Here is a 24726-nt window from a genome sequence, read left to right as displayed (position 1 = left end):
TCTGGTCACTCCTACTGAAAGTGTCAAAGAAATGATCTTCTGTTGTACAGGCCCGGCATAACATCTACAGGCTCTATCCTGTTTATGGGCAAAACAGTAAATGGCATGAATAGCCGGTTTGATGAGAAAAAGCACTGATGTGAAGATATCTATAATTTTGAAATTACTTATTAATTTGCTCATTAGTATTCCGTAGTCACATTCTATGCGTAAATACGTGACACATTTTGACTGCTTTACTACATTTCTGAACAAGTTAACTATAAATAGGAGAGCATCTTTTATATTTTGGGGAGTTCGAGACCAAAACCTCCATCTTTTGTTCAGTTCCGGACCTTGCTCCATGGGAAACTATCACTAGCAACACATGCAACCTTTACTTGTAAATCTCCAAATATAATCTGATGATACTTAGTACTTTTTCGGATGAGTACTGGTTTTAGCCCCTCCTGAAATTGGCAAAGCACCAGCACAATTGTAATACCATTAAATCTCGAAGGGAGACATTCAGACTATCTCTTAGGAGATGATCATTTGCATGACACCTACTCATCAGTGGGATAATTTGGCTAATGTTAGAGATCAGATCCTGAAAACCTTGAGAGATGGAAAATGCACTTCAACTGCTAAACTAGACCAAAGAACTGTGGATGCTGGAGATCTGAAACAAAAAGAAATTGCTGGAGAAACTCAGCAGGTCTGGCAACATTTGTGAGAAGAAAGCAGAGTTAACGTTTCGGCTCCAGTGACTCATCACCTGAATCCAAATACTAAGGCCTAGAAAATAGTGTATGTTTATTATACCAGTCCCATGTCTTATCGCAATCACAAGTACAGTCTGACTTCCCATCAAGGTGGGGACCTGAGTGATCCTCCTTACTTCTGAGATGAGAACCTTGTGCAGATTGCAGTGAAGCTATTATGAGCTTTATTAATAATTGCAGTGAAGCACTTGATTCCTTGATGCTGAATCCGAGGGCTGTTGACTTTAGCATCATGCCTATCAGTTGCCATATGTCCTTGATTAATGACCTCAGAACAGTCACAAACAGTGATGTTCCTGGTTGGGGGTGTGGAGGAATGTGTGGGGAGGCGCAAGGAGGTCTTGCAGCACATTTTTAAAGCCATGTGAAGCTTCTCAGTTGGTTCTGTGGGGAATTAGCACCTTCTCGCCTACTATCTATTCCTGTATTTCTCTCACAAACAGAAACAGAAGTTGCTGGAGAAATTCAGCAGACCAGAGAGAAAGAAAAACAGTTAGGCAGACAAAGGAATGGGCCAAGGTCAGCCTGGAAGATCAATAGTTGCTATTGGGGACCCATTAGTTGGTGACAATGGCTTGTTTGTGGTAGCAGCCCCTGTGATGACAAGGCCTGGTGTGGCAGGGACAATATTGCTGTTGTTAGAGGCAATAGAGGGGGTGAGAGCTGAAGTTCTGAAGATGTGTTGGACATGCCTGACGGCTCTGTCAATTGTGGGAAGGTTGAGGAAGAAAGTAGATATTTCAGACTTCCCCTTGTTGTAGAAGCTGGCATCATCAGAGCAGATGTAATGGAGACAGAGAAACTGGGAGAATGGAATACAGTTTCTACATGAAGCAGGGTTTGATGATCTAACTGCGGGAGTCAGTGTGTTTGTACTGGATATTGGTGGCCAGCCTATCCCTAAAAATGGAAACACAGATGTCAAGAAAGGGAATGGAGGAGTCAGAGGTAGACCAGGTGAAGATGAGAATGATTGGAAATTGGAAACAAACTTGAAAAACTTTTTAAATTCTGGATGAGAAAGGGAAGCAACTCTAATAATGTCGTCAATATACTGGAGAAGGAGTTGTGTGTCGTGGCCAGAGTAGGGCTGGAACAAGGAATGTTCCACTTATCCCACAAAGAGGCAGGCATAACTGGGCCCATTCAGGTACCATAGCAATTCCTCTCTCTTGAAGAAAGGATGGAGAGTTAAGGGAGAATTTGTTCAATATACGGACGAGTTTTGCCAAGCAGAAGACTGTAGTGGTGGTTGGGGATGGTTGAGGCCTTTTTTCCGGGAAGAAGCAGAGAGCCCTAAGACCATCCTGATGGGGGATAGAGGTCTACAGGGATTGTATGTTCACGGTAAAGTAGATGCGCTGGAGCCTGCCAACTGAAAATTCTGAAACTGGCGTGAAGTATCAGAAGGCTCCCAGATGTAAGTAGGAAGGGACAGGAAAAGGGGAGGAAAAATATTGAGTCAATATAGGAAGAGATGAGTTCGGTGGGTCAGAAGCAGGCAGAATCAATGGGTCTGCCTGAGCAGTCCTGTTTGTACATTCTGGGAAAGAAGTGAAAGTGAGCTGTGCGGGTTTGGGAGACTAGAAACTTGGAGGCAATCAGGGGGAGATCACCAGATGAGATGAGATTGGTGACCTTTGTGGACACAATGGCATGTGTTCCACGATGGGGTTGTGGTCCAGAGGCAAATAGGAAGATGTGTCCAAGAGCTGGCTGTAAGCCTTCCTAGTGCCAAAGTCAGCTTGCCAGACAACAACAGCACCTCTCTTGTAAGCAGGCTTAATGACAAGGTCAGGATTGGAGTTGAGAGCATGGAGTTCAATCAGTTCAGAAGGAAGTAGGGCCAAATAGGGTAGGGCTGGCAGAGAAATTAAGGCGACTGATGTCATATCAACAGTTCTTGTTGTATTGGTTGAATGCAGGTAAAAGACCAGAGGGAGGTCTCCAGACGGAGGCAAAGTATAGGAGGTGGCTGAAGGGGCCTGGGTGATGGGGAGAAGTCTTTTGTTCAAAGAAATGGGCATGGAGGCGAAGGTTACAGAAGAGTTCAGTGTCATGTTGTGCCTGAAATTCATAGAGTTGGGGACTCAGAGGGATAAAAGTCAGACATTTGCTGAGTACAGAAAAAGCAGCATCAAAGCACAGAGGGTGAGAAGGGATAGTGAATACTTGATGGGAAGAGTGGTTCAGAGACGGGATGGAGTCAGAGGGAAGGTGTGGGGGGAGGAAGGTTCCAGAGGGGTGTGGGTATCTCTGAGTTTTTGCATCTTGTGGGCATTAATGCCTGAAAGGAAAAGAAAAAAGTTTTTTGTTCGAATGTCAAATGAGCTACAGGATATTAAAATGCGAGGCTGGATGAACACAGCAGGCCAAGCAGCATCTCAGGAGCACAAAAGCTGACGTTTCGGGCCTAGACCCTTCATCAGAGAGGGGGATGGGATGAGGGTTCTGGAATAAATAGGGAGAGAGGAGGAGGCGGACCGAAGATGGAGAGTAAAGAAGATAGGTGGAGAGAGTATAGGTGGGGAGGTAGGGAGGGGATAGGTCAGTCCAGGGAAAACAGACAGGTCAAGGAGGTGGGATGAGGTTAGTAGGTAGATGGGGGTGCAGCTTGGGGTGGGAGGAAGGGATGGGTGAGAGGAAGAACAGGTTAGGGAGGCAGAGACAGGTTGGACTGGTTTTGGGATGCAGTGGGTGGGGGGGGAAGAGCTGGGCTGGTTGTGTGGTGCAGTGGGGGGAGGGGACGAACTGGGCTGGTTTAGGGATGCAGTTGGGGAAGGGGAGATTTTGAAACTGGTGAAGATACCATTAGGCTGCAGGGTTCCCAGGCGGAATATGATTTGCTGTTCCTGCAACCTTCGGGTGCCCTCCAACCCCACCACACCTGGCACCTTCCCCTGCAACCGCAGGAAAGGCTACACTTGCCCCCACACCTCCTCCCTCACCCCTATCCCAGGCCCCAAGATGACATTCCACATTAAGCAGAGGTTCACCTGCACATCTGCCAATGTGGTATACTGCATCCACTGTACCCGGTGTGGCTTCCTCTACATTGGGGAAACCAAGCGGAGGCTTGGAGACCGCTTTGCAGAACACCTCCGCTCAGTTCGCAACAAACAACTGCACCTCCCAGTCGCAAACCATTTCCACTCCCCCTCCCATTCTTTAGATGACATGTCCATCATGGGCCTCCTGCAGTGCCACAATGATGCCACCCGAAGGTTGCAGGAACAGCAACTCATATTCCGCCTGGGAACCCTGCAGCCTAATGGTATCAATGTGGACTTCACCAGCTTCAAAATCTCCCCTTCCCCAACTGCATCCCTAAACCAGCCCAGTTCGTCCCCTCCCCCCACTGCACCACACAACCAGCCCAGCTCTTCCCCCCCACCCACTGCATTCCAAAACCAGTCCAACCTGTCTCTGCCTCCCTAACCTGTTCTTCCTCTCACCCATCCCTTCCTCCCACCCCAAGCCGCACCCCCATCTACCTACTAACCTCATCCCACCTCCTTGACCTGTCCGTCTTCCCTGAACTGACCTATCCCCTCCCTACCTCCCCACCTATACTCTCTCCACCTATCTTCTTTACTCTCCATCTTCGGACCACCCCCCCCTCTCTCCCTATTTATTCCATACTCCCTATTTATCTCTGAGCTACAGGATATAGTTGAGCAGGGCAGTTCTGAGCCACTACCATAAGGTGGTATGGATGGAGAGAGAGTGTGCATTTGGTGACACATGGCACTGAGTGGATCACAGGATGCAGCGAGAACAGTTTTCTGAGGAAACCTTGTAGACTTAATCAGGAGTTCACTAACAACATTTAATTCTGGTTGAAAATATCTGATTGGATGTTTGTGGAAAAAGTAGGTGTTAGATATAAGGAAATTTGGCAGAAATAGCAGAGGATCAAGGGGTAGGTTATCAGTTCAAAAATTCAGGATTGGACTTTGCATTGTTTTACTTACCATCTTCATAGAATCATAGAACCCCTACTGTGTGGAAACAGGCCATTCAGCCCAACAGGTCCACACCGACCCTCCAAAGGGCATCTCAACAAAACCCATTCCCCTATCCTAACTCTGTAATCCTGCATTTCCCATCGCTAATCCATCTAGGCTGCACATCCCTGGACACTACAGGCAATTTAGCATGGCTAATCCACCTAGCCTGCACATCTTTGGACTGTGGGAGGAAACCGAAACACCCAGAGGAAACCCACGCAGACATGGGGAGAATGTGCAAACTCCACACAGACAGTCGCCTGAGTGTGAATCGAACCCGGATTCCTGGTACTGTGAGGTAGCAGGGCTAACCACTGAGCCACCGTGCCACCCCTCACTATCATCCTTCCCTTTGTTATCGTCAATCTCAAAAAGATCCATTTCCTTCCTCTTTGTCATCTTTGACCTTCTATTCTGACCTTTACTGTTGTGTGTGAGTTTTACAGGAAGGAGGATTAAAATTAATATGCTCCTGGGGGCAACACGACAGAGAGAGTGGAGGATAAAAATTGTACAAGATGCTTGTCTTAGAGATGCCACATCAACTTTAAATATGAATATACCATATAGTTCTGTTTGTGAAAAGTAGCCCATTCACTTTATAATCTAAACACGCACTCTTATTCTTTTATACTTCGTCCTCTCAGGACATTAACAACCTTTTGATGATTTCTGTCCATGGCGAGATTGACTGCTGTCTCATTCCACTTTGTTTTGGCTAGCACGTCAGCGCCATTACTAATCAGTAGCTGTACAACATGACAGTGGCCCTTCTCTGCAGCCAGATGTAAAGGAGTCTTATCCATCCAGTCTCTGGCATGGACATCAGCACCATGTTCAATTAGAGCCCCAGTCACTGTCACATGACCTTGGAAAGCAGCACGATGCAGAGGAGTCATCTGTAGTACATCTCTGCTGTTGACAAAAGCACCAAACTGCAACAACAATTGAGCAGCGACTGTTCCATTATCTGCAGCTCTGTGCAAAGGCGTGAGCTGGTTTCTATCTGAAGCATCCACTGTGGCATTTTGTGTTAGTAACAGCTGCAAGATCTAAACAAAGATAAGCAAAGAAATAAACGTTAAATACAAAAAATGTGACCAGGTGTCTCTTAGAAAATATAGATCACAGATATTTTAACATCTGACATTCAAGTGTCGCTTCTTATTCAAATAATCAAACAGAAATAAAACACTTTAGTACTTATGAGCAGAGCACCGAATAGCCAAGAAATTAGTCCCGTACTTAAACATATGTCTGAAAATGATGGGGTGTTTGGTGGAATTTTGTTTTGGTGTCCTTAGTGCGGTAATTATTGCATAGCATTTAGGATGCTGGTTTTCAAAAGAATCACAAATTATCTTGTAGAACAAATTAATGAGCCGCTGGGGCCAAAATGTCCACACTTCACAAAAATGTTTTTAAATTTGTCTTCTTACAAAGTATTCCTTTTGTTTATTAAAGTATGTAACTGGAATTCACAATAGTATTGATATAAGAATTAAGGTAGTGAATTTTCAGCTTATTTTTGAGCATTAGAGTCTCACAATTAATTACTTGAAAGATTAACTTGTTTTGTAATGGAAATGCAGCAATTGAGATGTTGAACAATCAGGCTACTTTTCATCCTGCATTTAACGGACATCATTGTTGAGAGGCATAATGGCTGTTGTGATTATATATTGCTAGAGATTCCTGCAGAAACATTTGTAGACAGTGCAGCAGGGAAATCAGGTTGGGCTGAGAGGTAGACTCAATCTACCATCATCACAGCCCTTGAGTCAGGTTCTGTTCTACATCCGTGCACAGCAAGTACAAGAGTTTGAGATGTCTACAGCAAACCTTCAGCCTTGCATGCCTCCCAACAATTATCTTTCAACAATTAATGTTGCGCATTAACGGGTATAAAATATGCACTTGTATTTAATTTTCATTGAAGAGTATTTGGTCAGGTTTTCTGCAGAGTGGCAATCTCACGCACATTCATGTGAGAAGTGAGCTTCATATTTCTGTGAGGAGATTCTGATCAGGTCTCCCTCAGAAATGTGGAGGAGAGCTTCCAATCTAGCAGATCTCTTGTAACCCAGTGTGTCCGAGGAAGGCACACCACAGCCCCTTCTGACAGCAACCAGCTGCCAGGTTTTTAAATTTGATGTTTAAAGTCATGATAGCAACTTTGACAGCTGCTGCCAAAGGATAAGCATAAAAAGGTGGAAGGGGCCCTCATGGTTTGGTGGTGGTGTTCCTGCCTGTGAGACAGGTGGTCCAGGTTCAGGTCCCATCTATTCCCATCCATGTCTGAACTGGTTGATTGAAAACAAAATCTAGAGGTGGGCTGAAGAGTACTTGGATGTTTGGGTGTCAGATGTGTCGCATAAAGGTTTCCAGAAGGATAGGGTAAGAGGTGGGTAGCATGCCAAAATGCTAGATAAGTAGGGCGCCAGCTGGGATGGGGGAAGGTACCTACTGGGTAGTATATCGAGGGACAGGTAGGATGGACTGTACTGGAGATGTTGAGTCCAGGTCAAAAAAGGTATCAGTCCGAAGGTATTTAGGTCCAGTTGAAGGGTTTGTTGGATTCGGGATTTTTGCATGTCGGGTCAGGGTCTATTGTAGTTGAGTCTGTATGAGTTAAGTACGGGATTAATTTAATATTACTCGGGAGTAAGTCTATGCATTTAACGGTCTAACATTTCCTGAGTCACAATTTTGCCTTAATTTTATCAGACGCATCCAAAATCTTTTATTTTTATGGAGACTTTCAGATCATTCCAGGCATAAGAGAATTGTCCAGAAGAAAATTCAATTTCCAGAGAAAGTCACTTGGAGTTTTCTACAATGGGAATTCCAAGGGGTCCCCATGTGCAATACCTTTCTACACTGGCATAGTGACTATATGGCCATGGAAAATATACTCCCTTATGATATTGATTGTACCTTCCCACTGTTGTACACTTTTCACAGAATGTGTAATGAAGAAATGCACATTATAATGTGCAACATTACTCATGTAATAGAATGTTCTGTTCCTGTAACAGTTACCAGACAATTTTATGTGTAAATTACCTAAGCAGTAATCATTGCAAACGAGTGGACTAGATTAAATTAGGTTCTTTAATATTAGCTACTGATACAAAGTTTTGGAGTCGTCATGTACATGTTCAAATTTCTAAAAGTGTTGCATAAACAGAGTAAGGAATATAATTTGGAATTATGGGAAGACTGCAGAGTAAATACCTGGAAATCTACATGTATTGTCAGTACATATGGATATGGACGTGTGGATCGAGACAATTCATTTTCTGTCTTTTTGAAGCCTTTTTTAAAAAAACATATCTAATTCCCAGGGATCAGACTGACTGAAGCCAAAAGAAATCTGAAAATTATAGGACAAAGACACAAAGATGTGAAATATTTTGTGATTATTGTACCACGAAGTACACTCCAGTGTAAAGTGCTAAAAATAATAGCTTCTATGGTTGTAGTGAAATCCCAATCCTTAATATTTTCAATAAAATTGGGTGAAAGTATTAGATTTTAAATGAGTAAAAAGAATAGAATAATTCTTTGTTTATTTTCAATTATTGTAAAGACTGTAGTCTAAGTCTAATGCATTTGTAGAAAATCACCCAAATAGCGTCAGCCTTTCAACATGACAGCTTTTCATGCAGTGAGTATACTTAATATTGGATGAAGTCTGTTGTCGCAGTAGACCGTAATCTTACAGGATTATGTACATTATTGACAGAGAAATCTCTTTAACACCGTAAGGTGTCACCACTCATGAGTTATGGTTGCTATCTGAAAAGTCTCTGTTCATTACCTGTCTCTGTCCTTCTAAGCAGCTAACATGAGGAGTTACCAGATACACATTCATCTTTAGTTCCTGAACATTTTCTTTCACACTCTGATTCTAAAGAACAACTCCCAATTTACAGAAACAAACTAAGATCAAATTCATCTCAAATTTCAACATTTTATGCAATGAATCAGAAATCAGACTGTCAGACAGCATAAAAACAGTTTAAAATCTGTGTTTGTGGCAGACTAAATGAAGTATTGAAATTTGATTTTCTTGATACTTGTCATTGCATCCCCATCCATCACCATCACAAGTTTATTTACTTAAATCAACATCCCAAAATCAACATTTTGGCAATCAACATCCCAAAAGGCTCACAGAATATCCCCTAGTCTCACAAGACAGGAAGTTCCCAGCTTCAGTTGTTGATCTCTGTTGAATTGACTGATATGATGGAGTTACAGTGTGCTGCAGCCCAGAATCAACGTTTAAATTTCAGCTTGATGCAATCGTGGGAATGAGCAACCATATTCAAAGTTCATCCCTATTTATAATTTTAAATATCATTAGGTGTACGACAATCTAATGTTTTAAACAAATCTAAACTGCGAGAAGTATGTCAGAGTGTTTGTTGCCTTGACAATTCTGGATCGTGTTCCTATTCTTGGGTTGACAGACCCACCACACCCAGAGGAAAGCTATCCCCACACAGACTCTCACCCACACCCCGTCCCCACACAGACTCTCACCCACATCCCGTCCCCACACAGACTCTCACCCACACCCCGTCCCCACACAGACTCTCACCCACAGCCCCTACCCAAACAGACTCTCACCCAGATTCCGTCCCCACACAGACTCTCACCCACAGCCCCTCCCCACACAGACTCTCACCCACACCCTGTCCCCACACAGACTCTCACCCACAGCCCCTCCCCACACAGACTCTCACACACACCCCGTCCCCACAGAGACTCTCACCCACACCCCGTCCCCACACAGACTCTCACCCACAGCCCCTACCCAAACAGACTCTCACCCAGATTCCGTCCCCACACAGACTCTCACCCACAGCCCCTACCCAAACAGACTCTCACCCAGATTCCGTCCCCACACAGACTCTCACCCACAGCCCCTACCCAAACAGACTCTCACCCAGATTCCGTACCCACACAGACTCTCACCCACAGCCCCTCCCCACACAGACTCTCACCCACACCCTGTCCCCACACAGACTCTCACCCACAGCCCCTCCCCACACAGACTCTCACACACACCCCGTCCCCACAGAGACTCTCACCCACACCCCGTCCCCACACAGACTCTCACCCACACCCCGTCCCTACACAGACTCTCACCCACAGCCCGTCCCCACACAGACTCTCACCCACACCCCGTCCCCACACAGACTCTCACCCACAGCCCCTCCCCACACAGACGCTCACCCACATCCCGTCCCCACACAGACTCTCATCTACATCCCGTCCCCACACAGACTCTCACCCACACCCCGTCCCCACACAGACTCTCACCCACAGCCCGTCCCCACACAGACTCTCACCCACAGCCCCTACCCAAACAGACTCTCACCCAGATTCCGTACCCACACAGACTCTCACCCACAGCCCCTCCCCACACAGACTCTCACCCACACCCTGTCCCCACACAGACTCTCACCCACAGCCCCTCCCCACACAGACTCTCACACACACCCCGTCCCCACAGAGACTCTCACCCACACCCCGTCCTCACACAGACTCTCACCCACACCTCGTCCCCACAGACTCTCACCCACATCCCGTACCCACACAGACTCTCACCCAGACCCCATCCCCACACAGACTCTCACCCACACCTCATCCCCACACAGACTCTCACCCACACCCCATCCATATACAGACTCTCACCCAGACCCATCCCCATACAGACTCTCACCCACACCCCGTCCCCACACAGACTCTCACCCAGACCCCATCCCCACACAGACTCTCACCCACACCCTGTCCCCACACAGACTCTCACCCACAGCCCCTCCCCACACAGACTCTCACACACACCCCGTCCCCACAGAGACTGTCACCCACACCCCATCCATATACAGACTCTCACCCAGACCCATCCCCATACAGACTCTCACCCACACCCCGTCCCCACACAGACTCTCACCCAGACCCCATCCCCACACAGACTCTCACCCACACCCCGTCCCCACACAGACTCTCACCCACATCCCGTACCCACACAGACTCTCACCCACATCCCGTCTCCACACAGACTCCCCACCCACATCCCGTACCCACACAGACTCACACCCAGACCCTGTCTCCACACAGATTCTCACCCAGACCCCGTCCCCACACAGATTCTCACCCACATCACGTCCACACACAGACTCACACTTACACCCCTTCCCCATACAGACTCTCACCCACACCCATCCCCACTCAGACTCTCACCCACACCCCATCCCCACTCAGACTCTCACCCACACCCCATCCCTGTACAGACTCTCACCCAGACCCATCCCCATGCAGACTCTCACCCACACCCCGTCCCCATTCAGACTTTCATCCACGTCATGTCCGCACACAGACTCACACTTACACCCCTTCCCCACACAGACTCTCACGCACACCCTTTCCCCATATAGACTGTCACCCACACCCAGTCCGCTTACAGACTCTCACCCACATCAGATCCGCACACAGACTCACACTTACACCCTTTCCCCATATAGACTCTCACCCACACCCCGTCCGCTTACAGACTCTCACCCACACACCGTCCCCATACAGACTCTTACCCACACCCCTTCCCCATACAGACTCTCACCCACACCCCGTCCCCATACAAACTCTCACCCACATCACGTCCGCACACAGACTCACACTTACATCCCTTCCCCACACAGACTCTCACGCATACCCTTTCCCCATATAGACTGTCACCCACACCCCGTCCGCTTACAGACTCTCACCCACATCAGATCCGCACACAGACTCACACTTACACCCTTTCCCCATATAGACTCTCACCCACACCCCGTCCGCTTACAGACTCTCACCCACACACCGTCCCCATACAGACTCTTACCCACACCCCTTCCCCATACAGACTCTCACCCACACCCCGTCCCCATACAGACTCTCACCCACATCACGTCCGCACATAGACTCACACTTACAACCCTTCCCCATACAGACTCTCACCCACACCCTTTCCCCATATAGACTGTCACCCAGACCCCGTCCGCTTTCAGACTCTCACACACACCCCATCCCCATCCAGACTCTCACCCAGACCCATGCCCATACAGACTCTCACCCACACTCCATCCCTATACAGACTCTCACCCAGACTCATCCCGATACAGACTCTCACCCACACCCCATCCCCATACAGACTCTCACTCACACTCTGTCACAATAGAGGCATTATACCACTCTTCAGCCTGATCCATGCTCTTACTTGATCCAGGCCTTTCAACTGTCTCTTGCTTGCCCCTTTTCCTCATTTAGTTTATTGGCTTTGGTGTTCTGGAGGTTGGCGAATGACTAGGATTGTTCATCCAGGGTCAGGTGAAAATGAATGGATAAGGGCACAATTGTCTTCTGCATGTCAAGTGGATTAGCCAGAGTAACTGTGCATCTGCCTCCAAAGATAGATTCTCTCTCTCTCACCTTTAATACTCCTCCAATAAAAGAATCTTGGCAGAATCTTGTTTTTTAACACTAATGTGGAGGTGAGCCTAAAATCAGCAGGTGCATTGTGTTTTCCCACATGCTGACATTCTTCTCAGCTCAGTGCACATTCATGCATGGGTAAACACCAAATGACATGGGCATCAGCTCCAGCTTCTGATTGCCGTAATGAAAAGGAACCTGGACAACACTTGACTCTCTACAATGTGGGGGCACCACTCAACCTCTGTCCATCATGGCCACCCATCCCAGGAGATGTTAGAGACCATGGAAAAGCAGCACCACACTTCATCAAAGCTTTCCCAGAAGCTCTCCTGAAGACTGTCCAGGAGAGACAGGAAGTTCTTCTCCCTCGCGATGACAACAGGATTCAATGCTCAAAGGCAGCTTCGTCAGAGGTGCCTGTGGTGGTCAGCACGTCTGGATGTTTTTCTCCTGATAGCTTTTTCTCAAAGGCTTGCACGGGACAGTGATACCACCACAAAACATGTCTTCAGCAAGAATACCTTACAGGCACCTCAGGCACATGCATCATACAGTGCTTTATTGTTTCTCATCAGCTGTAGCTCTTTAATGCTGAACCACCTTTCATTAGACTCCTTCTAACTCTTAATTTTCATTATACCACGTTGTTCTTACTGATAGCACACAGGGGGTTTGAATGACAATGTATTAACAGTCTTGAAATAAAAGGTATGGTTATACAGGCTGTCTCTAAGCATGATGTGACACTTGTCCAAGAGTGATCTGGGGATGTTCACTTAGCAGTTCTAACAATAACAATAGAGAAAGGAGATTAGGGGAACTGAAAGCTAGACAAAATAGTGGAGCCAGGGGAACCAGCAGACCAAAAGTCGGAAGATGAAATAACATATACCATCTGCTGGGCCTTGATTGTTCAGTTCACTTATCTGTTTGTAAAACTTGCCATGTGGTGTCATGCTGGAAAAATGTGGTCAATGACTAAGAGCCTTGCAGTAAACTAGGAAGCTACGAACTACAAATATTGTTGCGAATTCTGTATCAATAATCTTCCGGCAACTGAGATGTTATTCCTTGCATATGCTTGAATAAAGGGCTTTGCTTATTTGACTCTGCAGAATTGAGAGTAGTTCCCCATGTCATTCCTGGTCATGCTCTGGTGAGCACAGCACTGGCTTGAGCTGCAGCTGGATGTGGGAGAAACAGAGAAATTCTCAGATAATGGAGGGCTACTGGAGAACAAGCCCCCACTGAGCCCAGTATAGATGATGAACATCTGGACTCAGCCATGAGTGAGCTAATGGAGACATAGAGGAAGCTGCCTTCATGGAATAGATGAGATAACAAAGTGTAGAGGTGGATGAACACAGCAGGCTAAGCAGCATCAGAGGAGCAAGAAAGCTGACATGTTGGGCCTAGACTCTTCTTCAGATTCTGAACGTCAGCCTTCCTGCTCCTCTGATGCTGCTTGGCCTGCTGTGTTCATCCAGCTCTCTACCTTGTTATCTCAGATTCTCCAGCATCTGTAGTTCCTACTATCTCTGCACGGAATGGATGTTGGCTACTGTGGAGAGCCAGGACTAGCAGAGCAATCATTATCTGCCATGTATGTGCAGGGATTTCCACTCCATCCCTAATGCATTTATTCACTGGCTAGATGAGAGTGGGGTTGTGGGGGGGGGAATTGCCTAAGGAACTTGGGCCTCCTCCAGGTGCTTCAGCCCCTCAAGGGGCTATTGCCATTGTGCACAGAAAGGGAATAGAAGTGACAGACAGGTACTGAGGGATTGTCATCTCACGGCATGCAGAGGTGCACTGTTGTACCACCACCCATCTGCTTGGGAGGTGTGAGGTGGCATCTCCCTATTGCCTCCATCTGATTGGATAAAGGAGGTTGTATCTACATCTGCACACTTGCAGAAGCCAGCTAGATACAATTCACCAAAATACAGCTTCCAAAGTCACCGGAGGCAAGCTGGCAAAGCAGTCAGCAGCTTCCTCAAGCTCAACTATGCCTGCCAAGGTGGTACCAAGGCATAGCAGTAGGAAAAGAAGGATTAAAATGCATTGAAGTAATGCACAGATTTTGTACACCCTGATATATTTCACACACTGCACAGCAACCACGTGTTCTCTTTCAATCTGTTAAGTTTGCTTTTATTCCTTCACAGGATGTGGGCGTCACTGGCTATGCCAACATATGTTGCCCATTCCAGAGCGCAGTTAAGAGTCAACCACATTGCTGTGGATCTGGAGTCACATGTAGGCCAGACCAGGTAAGGACAGTGATTTCCTTCCCTAAATATATTAGTGAACCCAGGTGGGTTTTTCCTAACAATCAGCAGCGGTTTCATGGTCATCATTGGACACATTTTTCACATTTTTAAACTGCATTCAAATTCCACCTCTTGCCGTGGTGGGATTCAAACCCAGCTCCTGGGAATATTGCTTGGGTATTTGGATTAATAGTCTAGCGATAATCACGAGGCCATCACCTCCCTTTTCTGAATATTGAACTTTTCCTTGGAAACTGCCATGTGAGGGTCAGATGATCATCCTACACACTCACATGCAGACTGGCGCAAAGTGCATTGAGGTATCACTCTCTGATGCATTCCTGGAGGAACATGCCCTTTGGAAAGTGAGAAATTACGCTAGAACCTTAGATTGTGAGTCATATAAACCCAATGTAACTCGACACAATTCCATGCTGATGCTCTGATCAGGAAAATGAACAACAGAATATTGATGCTAAGGGAACCAATTAAAATGCAATTAATAGCAATCACAGTAACTTAGTGTTTTGATGGTGGAAATCAAACATTCCTTTGAGGGCAGGAACACTGCTGCATTTCAATTGGCTCATAGTTCTGATTATCCATGTTTAAAGTCAGAGATGTCTACAGCAAAGAGTAAGGTCTTTCGGCAAAATCAAAAACAGCCACCTAATTATTCTAATTCCATTTCTCATTGGCCCATGGCCTTGTATGCCTTTGCATCGTAAGCACACATCTAAATCCTTCGCATTTGAGGATTTGTGTCCGCGACCACCCTTGCAGTGAGTCCCAGGTTTTCACCACTCCCTGGGTGAGTAAGATTTTCGTCACAACACCTTCTGCCCCTTTGCTTAAATTTATGCTCCTGCTCATTGATCCCACCCTTAAGGGTAAAAAGTTTCTTCCTGCCTACCCGATCTATGGCGCTCATCATTTAAATACCTCAGTCATGCTCGCTCTCAACCTCCTGTGCTGGAAGAAGAACAATCTCACCCTGTCCAGTCTTTCTTCATATCTGAAACACTTCAGCCCAAGCAATAACCTGTTAAATCTCCCCTGTATCCTCTCCAGTGTTAGCACATCAGTCTGACAATGCGGATTCGAGAATTGCACAAAATAACTCAAAGTCCTTTGCTCTCAAATCTAGTTGCTATTAGGTTCTCTTGAGATTGCCTGTTGTGTCTCAATACTGTCCTAGTTATGCTGCAGCTGTACAAAACTCTGGTGCGGCCGCACTTGGAGTATTGCGTACAGTTCTGGTCACCGCATTATAAGAAGGATGTGGAAGCTTTGGAAAGGGTGCAGAGATTTACTAGGATGTTGCCTGGTATGGAGGGAAGGTCTTACGAGGAAAGGCTGAGGGACTTGAGGCTGTTTTCGTTAGAGAGAAGAAGGTTGAGAGGTGACTTAATTGAAACATATAAAATAATTGGAGGGTTAGATAGGGTGGATCGGGAGAGCCTTTTTCCTAGGATGGTGACGGCGAGCACGAGGGGGCATAGCTTTAAATTGAGGGGTGAAAGATATAGGACAGATGTCAGAGGTAGTTTCTTTACTCAGAGAGTAGTAAGGGTATGGAATGCTTTGCCTGCAATGGTTGTAGATTCGCCAACTTTAGGTACATTTAAGTCGTCATCGGACAAGCATATGGACGTACATGGAATAGTATAGGTTAGATGGGCTTCAGATCGGTATGACAGGTCAGCACAACATCGAGGGCCGAAGGGCCTGCACTGTGCTGTAATGTTCTATGTTAGTTTCTTTAGTAACCCCTGAAATAACTCCACAGCTGCCAGTATCCTGTCACCAAGTCACCCTTTATTTACACATGAACGGTTCTTGACTTTGACACTTCTTTTATTCAGAGTCAGCTCTCAGAGTGCCAGTATCTCTGACACTCCCCTTTTTATCTGTCAGCCAGGGCTCTCTGTTTGGACCAGATGAACAGCCCCCATCAGAAAACTTATATTCTATGAGATCCAGCCAGTTGGCCTTGCAACAATCACTACGTCATTATTAGCATTGGTTCCCTCAACATTGCATGTGATGTCCCTTCTCTCTCATCTGTGAATACAGATGGCTCCTCACCCATTTCTAAGTTCTCACCCTGTCATTGAGCTAGTAATGCAGGGCACAATAACTATTCTGGACACTACGTCTCGTGATCAGTGGAAAAATGAAATTGATAAATGGCCAAGGTGACTTATTTACTAATAAAAATAGCAAGCATGACATTGGCACTGTTGATTCCAACTAAAAGCAAAACTAGGTGTCAAGTATTCGCAGAACTCCAGACTCAACAGTTGGATACTGAAGAATGTTCAAAATTATGTTAAAATTTATAGACAAGATTTATAGGAATGGTGACCTATTGAAATCAGTTGAGATATAGGCTGAATTAATAAAATTAGAAAGCTTGAATGTTATTCTGTAGAAGCAGAGTCGTCATTTATAATATAAATTTAATAGATTAAATGCAAGATTACAAATCAATTATGAGATTCAAAGTTAGGTGCTTCCCTTTAAATTGTTGGACTGTGCTAAGATGTTGAACATGGACAGACTCCTAATATTAACTCGAGTTGAGTAAGAAACTCTCTTGGAATATATGTCAGAGGCTTGTGGTAACAGGTACAACAGCATAAAATTCCTCTTATGCTGATGCATGTAAAATAAACCATGCAGTAAGAGATGAAATCCTTCATAAAATCCAAGTAAACCAACCAAGTTGCAAATTAACATTTGCCCAGCATGGTCCATGCAAAGAACTCACAGAGGCGACAGACTTAATCAATTACTTTTTTGGGAGAAATCCAACAATTCCTCAGTAATCAGTGATCATTCCCCAGCTTGCAAAGTGATTACAATTGGCTTCACTTTTTTTCAGCACTTATAATGCCCTGCAAGCAGAAAAGGTGCACTCCCTAATACTGAGGTTTAGAGTCTTACAGCATTGTACAAGGCCATCATAAATATATTTTAATATAAGGGGACATGGCACATATAAAAGAGAACGGGCGAAAGAGTGAAAGACCCAGGTAGGATTGTAGGTAGTAATGGAAAAACAATAATTTCATAGCGTGGAAATTGAACTCTTAGGGAAATTGAACTCTTAGCCTCAAGTTTAATTGACTCTGATCACTCACTTACAGAATTGGAACAAGTTATAGCAAGTAGTGAGGTAACATAAAACATATTTTGGACAATTATGAAGACCAGATTATGGCAAATGAAAGGCTAATTGAATATAAATAAAGTGATATGAAGTCACAGGACAAAGCTATTTGTTCCAACGAAAAAACAATTGGAAATTGCCAACTAAGAAATGCATACAATCGAAGGGACCAATGAATGGAGGGATGCCATTGGATGTGAAAGGCCAGAAAACACAGTATGAGCCCTGAAAGTGGACCTGGAAGTCAGCATGGCCCTATTGGGGAAAATAAAACCTATCCCAGCCTGTTTAGTTTCTCTCATCTCACGTAAATCAGTTAATACAAAAGCTACATTTTGCAAGGTTAAAAGTTTCAAAGAGAAATAATTTTGAAACCACCTAACAAAGTATTTGATGTATAAAAGAAGCTATGAAAATTAAAGTGTGCTCATGGGTTGAATGATGTAACAAGGGCATTTTTTCTTAATTCAGCCCATTTTGCTGAAAGTAGGTTGCATTTAGCTTAAGGCAGACTGCGTAATGTTTGACACATATTGGAAACAAAACTGGCAGGAATCTTCATGATGCATGTCAACGAATTTCTGTGGGAAGGTTCCACAGAATTTGAGGAACATGAGATATATAAAATAAAAAGAGAAGCCAGGCTGTGGAGGTCTCAGAACATACAGGGTTAGATAGTAAGCAGAAAGTCAAGAGCAACTTTAGATCTGCGGTATTACTTGGAAAGCATTGAGCACATCTTGATAAATCATTCAGGTTCTCACAGAAACATGATTTTGCATCCAGGGAAGAAATCAACTAGTCAAGAAGTTTGATTGCAGAATAAAACTGGTTGTGAACTCAAACTTCTCTTGACGCCAGACATTACATTTTGGAACTGAGTACATGCCACTGTTGAGAAAGTTTTAAGAGCAAATAAAACGTGAAATAAATTAATTTCAGAAAAAGTGCACACTCAGGTTTGTAGACTTTGATCACCCAGAAAATAAGCAGGGTGGCGAGGGAGACTAGAATGAGGGAATATCGTATTTGACCTCGTCCTTACAAATCAACTTGCCACAGATACATCTGACCATGACAGTATTGGGATAAGTGACTAATGCATAACCCTGCACTGATAAAACCTCAAGTTCATTTGGAGAATACACTTCATACTCGACTCTACATTTTGCCAATGTCTGTGGTGCAATTGGTTAGTGTGTTCAGCTGTTAACCAAAAGGTTGGTGGTTCGAGATCACCCAGGGACAGTGCAATCACTGTATTTTTGGGTGCAGCATGCTGGCTCAGTGGTTAGCACTGCTGCTTCACAGTGCCAGGGACCTGGGTTCCATTCCACCCTCGGGCAACTGTCTGTGTGGAGTTTTCACAATCTCCCTGTGTCTGTGTGGGTTTCTGTTGGTTGCTTCGGTTTCCTCCCACAATCCAAAGATGCGCAGGCTAGGTGGATTGTTCACGCTAAACTGCCCATAGTGTTCAGGGATGTGCAGACTAGGTGGATTAACCGTGAGAAATGCAGGGTGATGGGGTTAGGGCAAGAGAGTTGTTCACGGGTGAGTGTGGACCTATTGGGCCAAACGGCCTGTTTCCACACTGTAAGGATTCAATGATTCTATGATTCTTAGTGGAGCACTACCAATGTATTAAATAGGCAGACTTCAAACAGGTATAGCAACTCAAAACTGGGCATACACAAAGAGCTGTGGGCCATCAGTAGCAGCAACAGCAGAAGTGTACACCCACACGATCTGCAGCCGCATGGCCCAAAAATTCAGCTGCTGTGCTGTTACCATCAAGCCAGGAGATCACCACTTGTTCAATGAGGAATGCAGGAGGATTTGCCAGGAGCAGCAACAGCCATATCTAAGAATCAGATGTTAACCCAGTGAAGCTACAACACAGGACTATTTGCATGGCAAACAGCAAGTGAGAGACAGAGCTAAGCAATTCCACAACTGGGTCAGATCTAAACCCTGCAGTCCTGCCACATCTAGACATCATAATGGTGATCAGTAAAAAACTTACTAGACGAGCAGACTCCACAAATATCTCCATCTTCAAAGAAGGTTGAGCCTAGCAAATGGTAAAAGATAAGGCTGAAGCATTTGCGACAACGTCCAGCCTGCGTGCTGAGTGGATGATCCATTCTGGTCTTCCTCAGAGGATCCCAGCATCACAGATACCAATCTCCAACTAATTTGATTCACTCCCCGTGATATTAAGAAATGGCTGAAGGTACTGGATACTGTAAAGACTATGGGTCCTGACAACATTCCAGCAATAGTACTGAAGACTTGTTCTCCAGAACTTGACACATCCTGAGCCCAGCTCTTCCTGTACAGCAGCAACATTGAAATTTTTACACCATAATGTGGAAAATTGCCCAGGTATGGACTGCACATGAAAAGAAGGACAAATCCAACCTGGCAAATCACTGCCCGACTCTTTGTCTACTCTCTATCATCAGTAAAGCAATGAAGGATGTCATCTATAATATGATTAAGGAGCACTTGCTTAATCTGTTCATTGACACTTAGTTTGGGTTCTACCAGGCTACTCAGTTCCTGATCTCATTACAATCTTGGTCTACAATATGAACAAAACAATTGAATTCCAGAGGTGACAGTGACAGTCCTTGACATTACTGCTGCACTCAACTGAGTGCAGCGCCAAGAAGGTTAGTCATCTCTGCTCCAGGGCATTTCCTAAAGGTAGCGTCCTGGGCCCAACCGTCTTCAGCTACTTCATCAGTGACCTTCCTTTCCTCCATCGTAAGTTTAGAAATGGGATGTTTGCTCATGATTGATCAACGTTCAGCACCATTATTGACTCCTCGAATATTGAAGCAGTCTAAGTCCAAATGCAGCAACATGTGGACAATACCCAAGTGTGGGCTGTCAAGTAGCAAGTAAGATTAATGACATACAAGTACCAGGTAATGACCATTTCCAAGAAGAGAGAATCTAATCATTACACCTTGACATTCAATGACATTGCCATCACTAAAAGCTCTCACTATCAACATCTGAGGTGATCATTGACCACAAACTGAAATGGGCTATATAAACACAGTGGCTAAAACAATAGGTCAGAGGCTAAGAATACTGCTATGAGTAACTCACCTCCTGACTACCCAAAGCCTGTCCACCACCTACAAGCCACAAGGACTGCGATGAAATACTCTGCACTTGCTTGGATGGGTGCAGCTCCAACAAACCTTAAGAATCTTGACACCATCCAGGTCAAAGCAGGCCACTTGTTTGGGACCACATCCACAAACATTCACTCCCTTTACCATCAGCAGTCAGTAGCAGTAGTGTCTACTATCTACACAATGCACTGTAGAAATTCACCAAGGCTCCTAAGACAGCACCTTCCAAACCCATGAGCACTATAATCTCGAAGGACAGAGGCAGAATATGCATGAGAATACTACTACATACAAATTTCAGACCAAGCCACCCTCCATCCTGACTTGGAAATATTTCACGGTCCTTTCAGTTGCATTGGGTCAAAATGCTCTCATCCCACACCATATGGATTGCAGTGGTTCAGGAATCTGGCTAAATGATGCCATGGACCCCTGAGTGCTACATGTGTACAGTCAATGGCCCTTTGTGCCTGAGGGAATCTAGCAGTGGCTGCAAATATGATGAATCAGGCACCACTGTCAACTCGGCACATGACAAAGTGGACAAACTTAATTGCTTTCCTATTAGAGGTATCAGTGAAGTCACAAATACACTAGTGGGCTGTTGACTGGGGGATCACCACACATTTCCTCAGACAGCTGTTGCATTAAGTTAGTCAAGCAGCAAGCAAGGAAGTACTGGTCTGTGTAGATACATCATGAATGAGTTCCTTTTACAATCTGAGATCTTGAAATAGTCAAGCTACCTTTTAAGTCTTTATCAGGCTGTACATGTGTTGGGTTTAAAACTGCCCCACAGCCATGCCTACAGGGTGAAGTCCATCCTTCATCATCCATGATTTTCTACTTCCTCATTCTGCCATGTACAAGAACTTAAACTTGATTTTGACACTGCATTCCATGAATGTGACAATTAGCTCAAACTAACTGTTGGTGGCATTCATCATCCTCTGCAATCCACCCCTACAACTTTGGAATCTACAGCTTGCATAATGCTTTTATAACAAACAAAAAAAATCAGATTCTCTTTTCAAAGCCACTAGAATCTGCTTCCAGAAATGTTTCAATCACAATTCCAACACGAAGACGGCTTTTCTCTTGCTGTTTGTTTCTATACAACAGCACCACCTTCAGGCCAAGTCTGCTCACAAGAATCTTTCCAGATGCTGTCAGCAGAAGACTTTTTTATTGTTGTCCTGTACCTCCACCATATTTATACACTTTTGCTCTTTATCCCATGAATTATTTACTTAACAAAATTCGACTAAACTAATTCTTTAAACTTTCAGTTGACTATGTGTACAGACACTTCGAAGATTAATATCCATTCTTGGGCTGATAAGTAGCAAATACCTTCTCCAACAATAGAATCTAACCAAGATAATAAAATGTGAGGCTGGATGAACACAGCAGGCCCAGCAGCATCTCAGGAGCACAAAAGCTGACGTTTCGGGCCTAGACCCTTCATCAGAGAGGGGGATGGGGAGAGGGAACTGGAATAAATAGGGAGAGAGGGGGAGGCGGACCGAAGATGGAGAGAAAAGAAGATAGGTGGAGAGAGTATAGGTGGGGAGGTAGGGAGGGGATAGGTCAGTCCAGGGAAGACGGACAGGTCAAGGAGGTGGGATGAGGTTAGTAGGTAGGAAATGGAGGTGTGGCTTGTGGGGGGAGGAAGGGATGGGTGAGAGGAAGAACCGGTTAGGGAGGCAGAGACAGGTTGGACTGGTTTTGGGATGCAATGGGTGGGGGGAAGAGCTGGGCTGGTTGTGTGGTGCAGTGGGGGGAGGGGACGAACTGGGCTGGTTGAGGGATGCAGTCGGGGAAGGGGAGATTTTGAAACTGGTGAAGTCCACATTGATACCATATGGCTGCAGGGTTCCCTTGACCTGTCCGTCTTCCCTGGACTGACCTATCCCCTCCCTACCTCCCCACCTACACTCTCTCCACCTATCTTCTTTACTCTCCATCTTCGGTCCGCCTCCCCCTCTCTCCCTATTTATTCCAGTTCCCTCCCCCCATCCCCCTCTCTGATGAAGGGTCTAGGCCCGAAACGTCAGCTTTTGTGCTCCTGAGATGCTGCTTGGCCTGCTGTGTTCGTCCAGCCTCACATTTTATTATCTTGGAATCCCCAGCATCTGCAGTTCCCATCATCTCAAGAGAATCTAACCATTCCACTTTGATATTCAATGGCATAACCATTGCCGAATCTTTCACTTTCAAATTTCTGGAGGTTACCATTGGCCAGAAACTGAACTGAGCTACAAACGTAAATACTCTGGCTACAAGAACAGAGCAGATCAGAGTCTGAGAATCCTAAAGTAATTCACCTCTGACTCCCAAAATATGCCTGCCATCTACAAAGTACAAGTCAGGAGTGCAATGCAGTACACTCTACTTGCCTGTTTGAGTGCAGCTCCTATAACACCCATCCTGGGTAAAGTGGCCTGCTTTAATGGCACATTTTCCCCAAACATGCATTCTCCAGCACTAAAGCTCAGCAGCAGCAGTGTGTGCCATCTATAACACATGCTGCAGAAATTCACAAAGGAACTTCGGATAGCACCTTCCAAATCTGTGACCTCTAAAATCTAGGACAAGGGCAGAAGGTACATGGAAACACCACCCCCACCTGTAAGTTCACCTCCAAGGCACTCACATTCTGACTTGGAAATATGACACTGTTGCTTTAACGGTCAAAATCCTGGAACTCCCTCTTCAATGGCATTTTGGGCCTGCCTACATTAACCAGACTGCAGTTCATCACCACTTTCTCCTGGGCAAATAGGAATAGGTAATAAATGCTGGCACAGAAATCAACACACACATCCCATGAGTGAATAAAAAAAAGTTGTCACTTTACCATTTTTGAAAATGGATTACATCAATCTTTTAAGTTCAGAGGAAAAAATCCATATTTATCGAACATGTTTTTGAAACTCAACTCTTTAAGACCTTGAACAAAACTCCTGATGCTGTACTGCACTCCATCCTATTTCAATCTGTCTTTCTCAATGTTTAGTGTCTTATACCCATCATGTTCAGGTGTTTGTCACAAAATTCAACTGCAATGTGATCTCAAAATACTTTTGACTGCAAGTATTAAGCTTAGTTTTGTAAAAATTAATAGGAACAGCACAATGGTTCAGTGGTTATCACAGCTGCCTCACAGAACCAGGCAACTGTCTGTGTGGAGTTTGCAATTTCTCCCCTATTCTGCGTGGGTTTCCTCTGGGTGATCTGGTTTCCTCTCACAGTCCAAAGATGTGCAGGCTAGGTGGATTGGCTGTATAATAATACTTACTCCTGCTATTGATAGCTGCACGTCTATGAAGAAGATCCTTGATCAAAGAAATATTTCCACAGAATGCAGCATGGTGAAGTGGAGTCCAGCCTGAATTATCCTCGCAATCATCATTCAATTGCCCATAATGTCCAGGGCTATGCAGGCTAGGTGTATTAGTCATGGTTAATGCAGCATTACAGGGTTAGGAAAGGTGTATGGGTCTGGGTGGGAAGCTGTTCAGATGGTTGGTGTGGAATCGATGGGCCGAATGGCCTGCTTCAACGCTGTGGGGATTCTATGATTCTATGAAAATGGATACAAGACAGATTTATTTTTAAGATTCTGTTGAACTTCAGATAAGGTAAACTCTACAAATAAATCTCTGAAAATATATTCAGCAAAAATTCAGTGTCTTACTCATCTACTTCCAGTTTAGAACATGAATTTATTTCTGGTTTAATTTGTTGCACATTGGAATTGTAATTTGGAACAGTTTGAGCTGCCCTTATCTTAATCAAAGAGACATTGTACTGTTAACATGATGTAGCTCCATGAGTAAGTAGGTTTTCTCCCTTTCCATTCCC

The 24726-nt window shown here is 45.0% G+C and overlaps 1 protein-coding gene across 1 annotated transcript in view; it reads right to left on the bottom strand.

Annotated features, from left to right (window-relative positions):
* Positions 1–4387: 4387 nt before the first annotated feature.
* ankrd67 (ankyrin repeat domain 67) overlaps positions 4388–24726 on the bottom strand; it is a 31508-nt gene continuing 11169 nt past the window's right edge. Inside the window, exon 5 of the mRNA XM_048542320.2 lies at positions 4388–5826. Coding sequence (XP_048398277.2) covers positions 5395–5826 — 432 coding nt within the window. The 3' untranslated portion in view covers positions 4388–5394. The remainder of the gene's footprint in view (positions 5827–24726) is intronic.

Source organism: Stegostoma tigrinum, chromosome 14, assembly GCF_030684315.1.
Source record: "Stegostoma tigrinum isolate sSteTig4 chromosome 14, sSteTig4.hap1, whole genome shotgun sequence".
NCBI lineage: Eukaryota > Metazoa > Chordata > Chondrichthyes > Orectolobiformes > Stegostomatidae > Stegostoma > Stegostoma tigrinum.
Note: the sequence above shows the minus strand (reverse complement) of the source record. Positions and strands in the feature narration are given on the sequence as shown.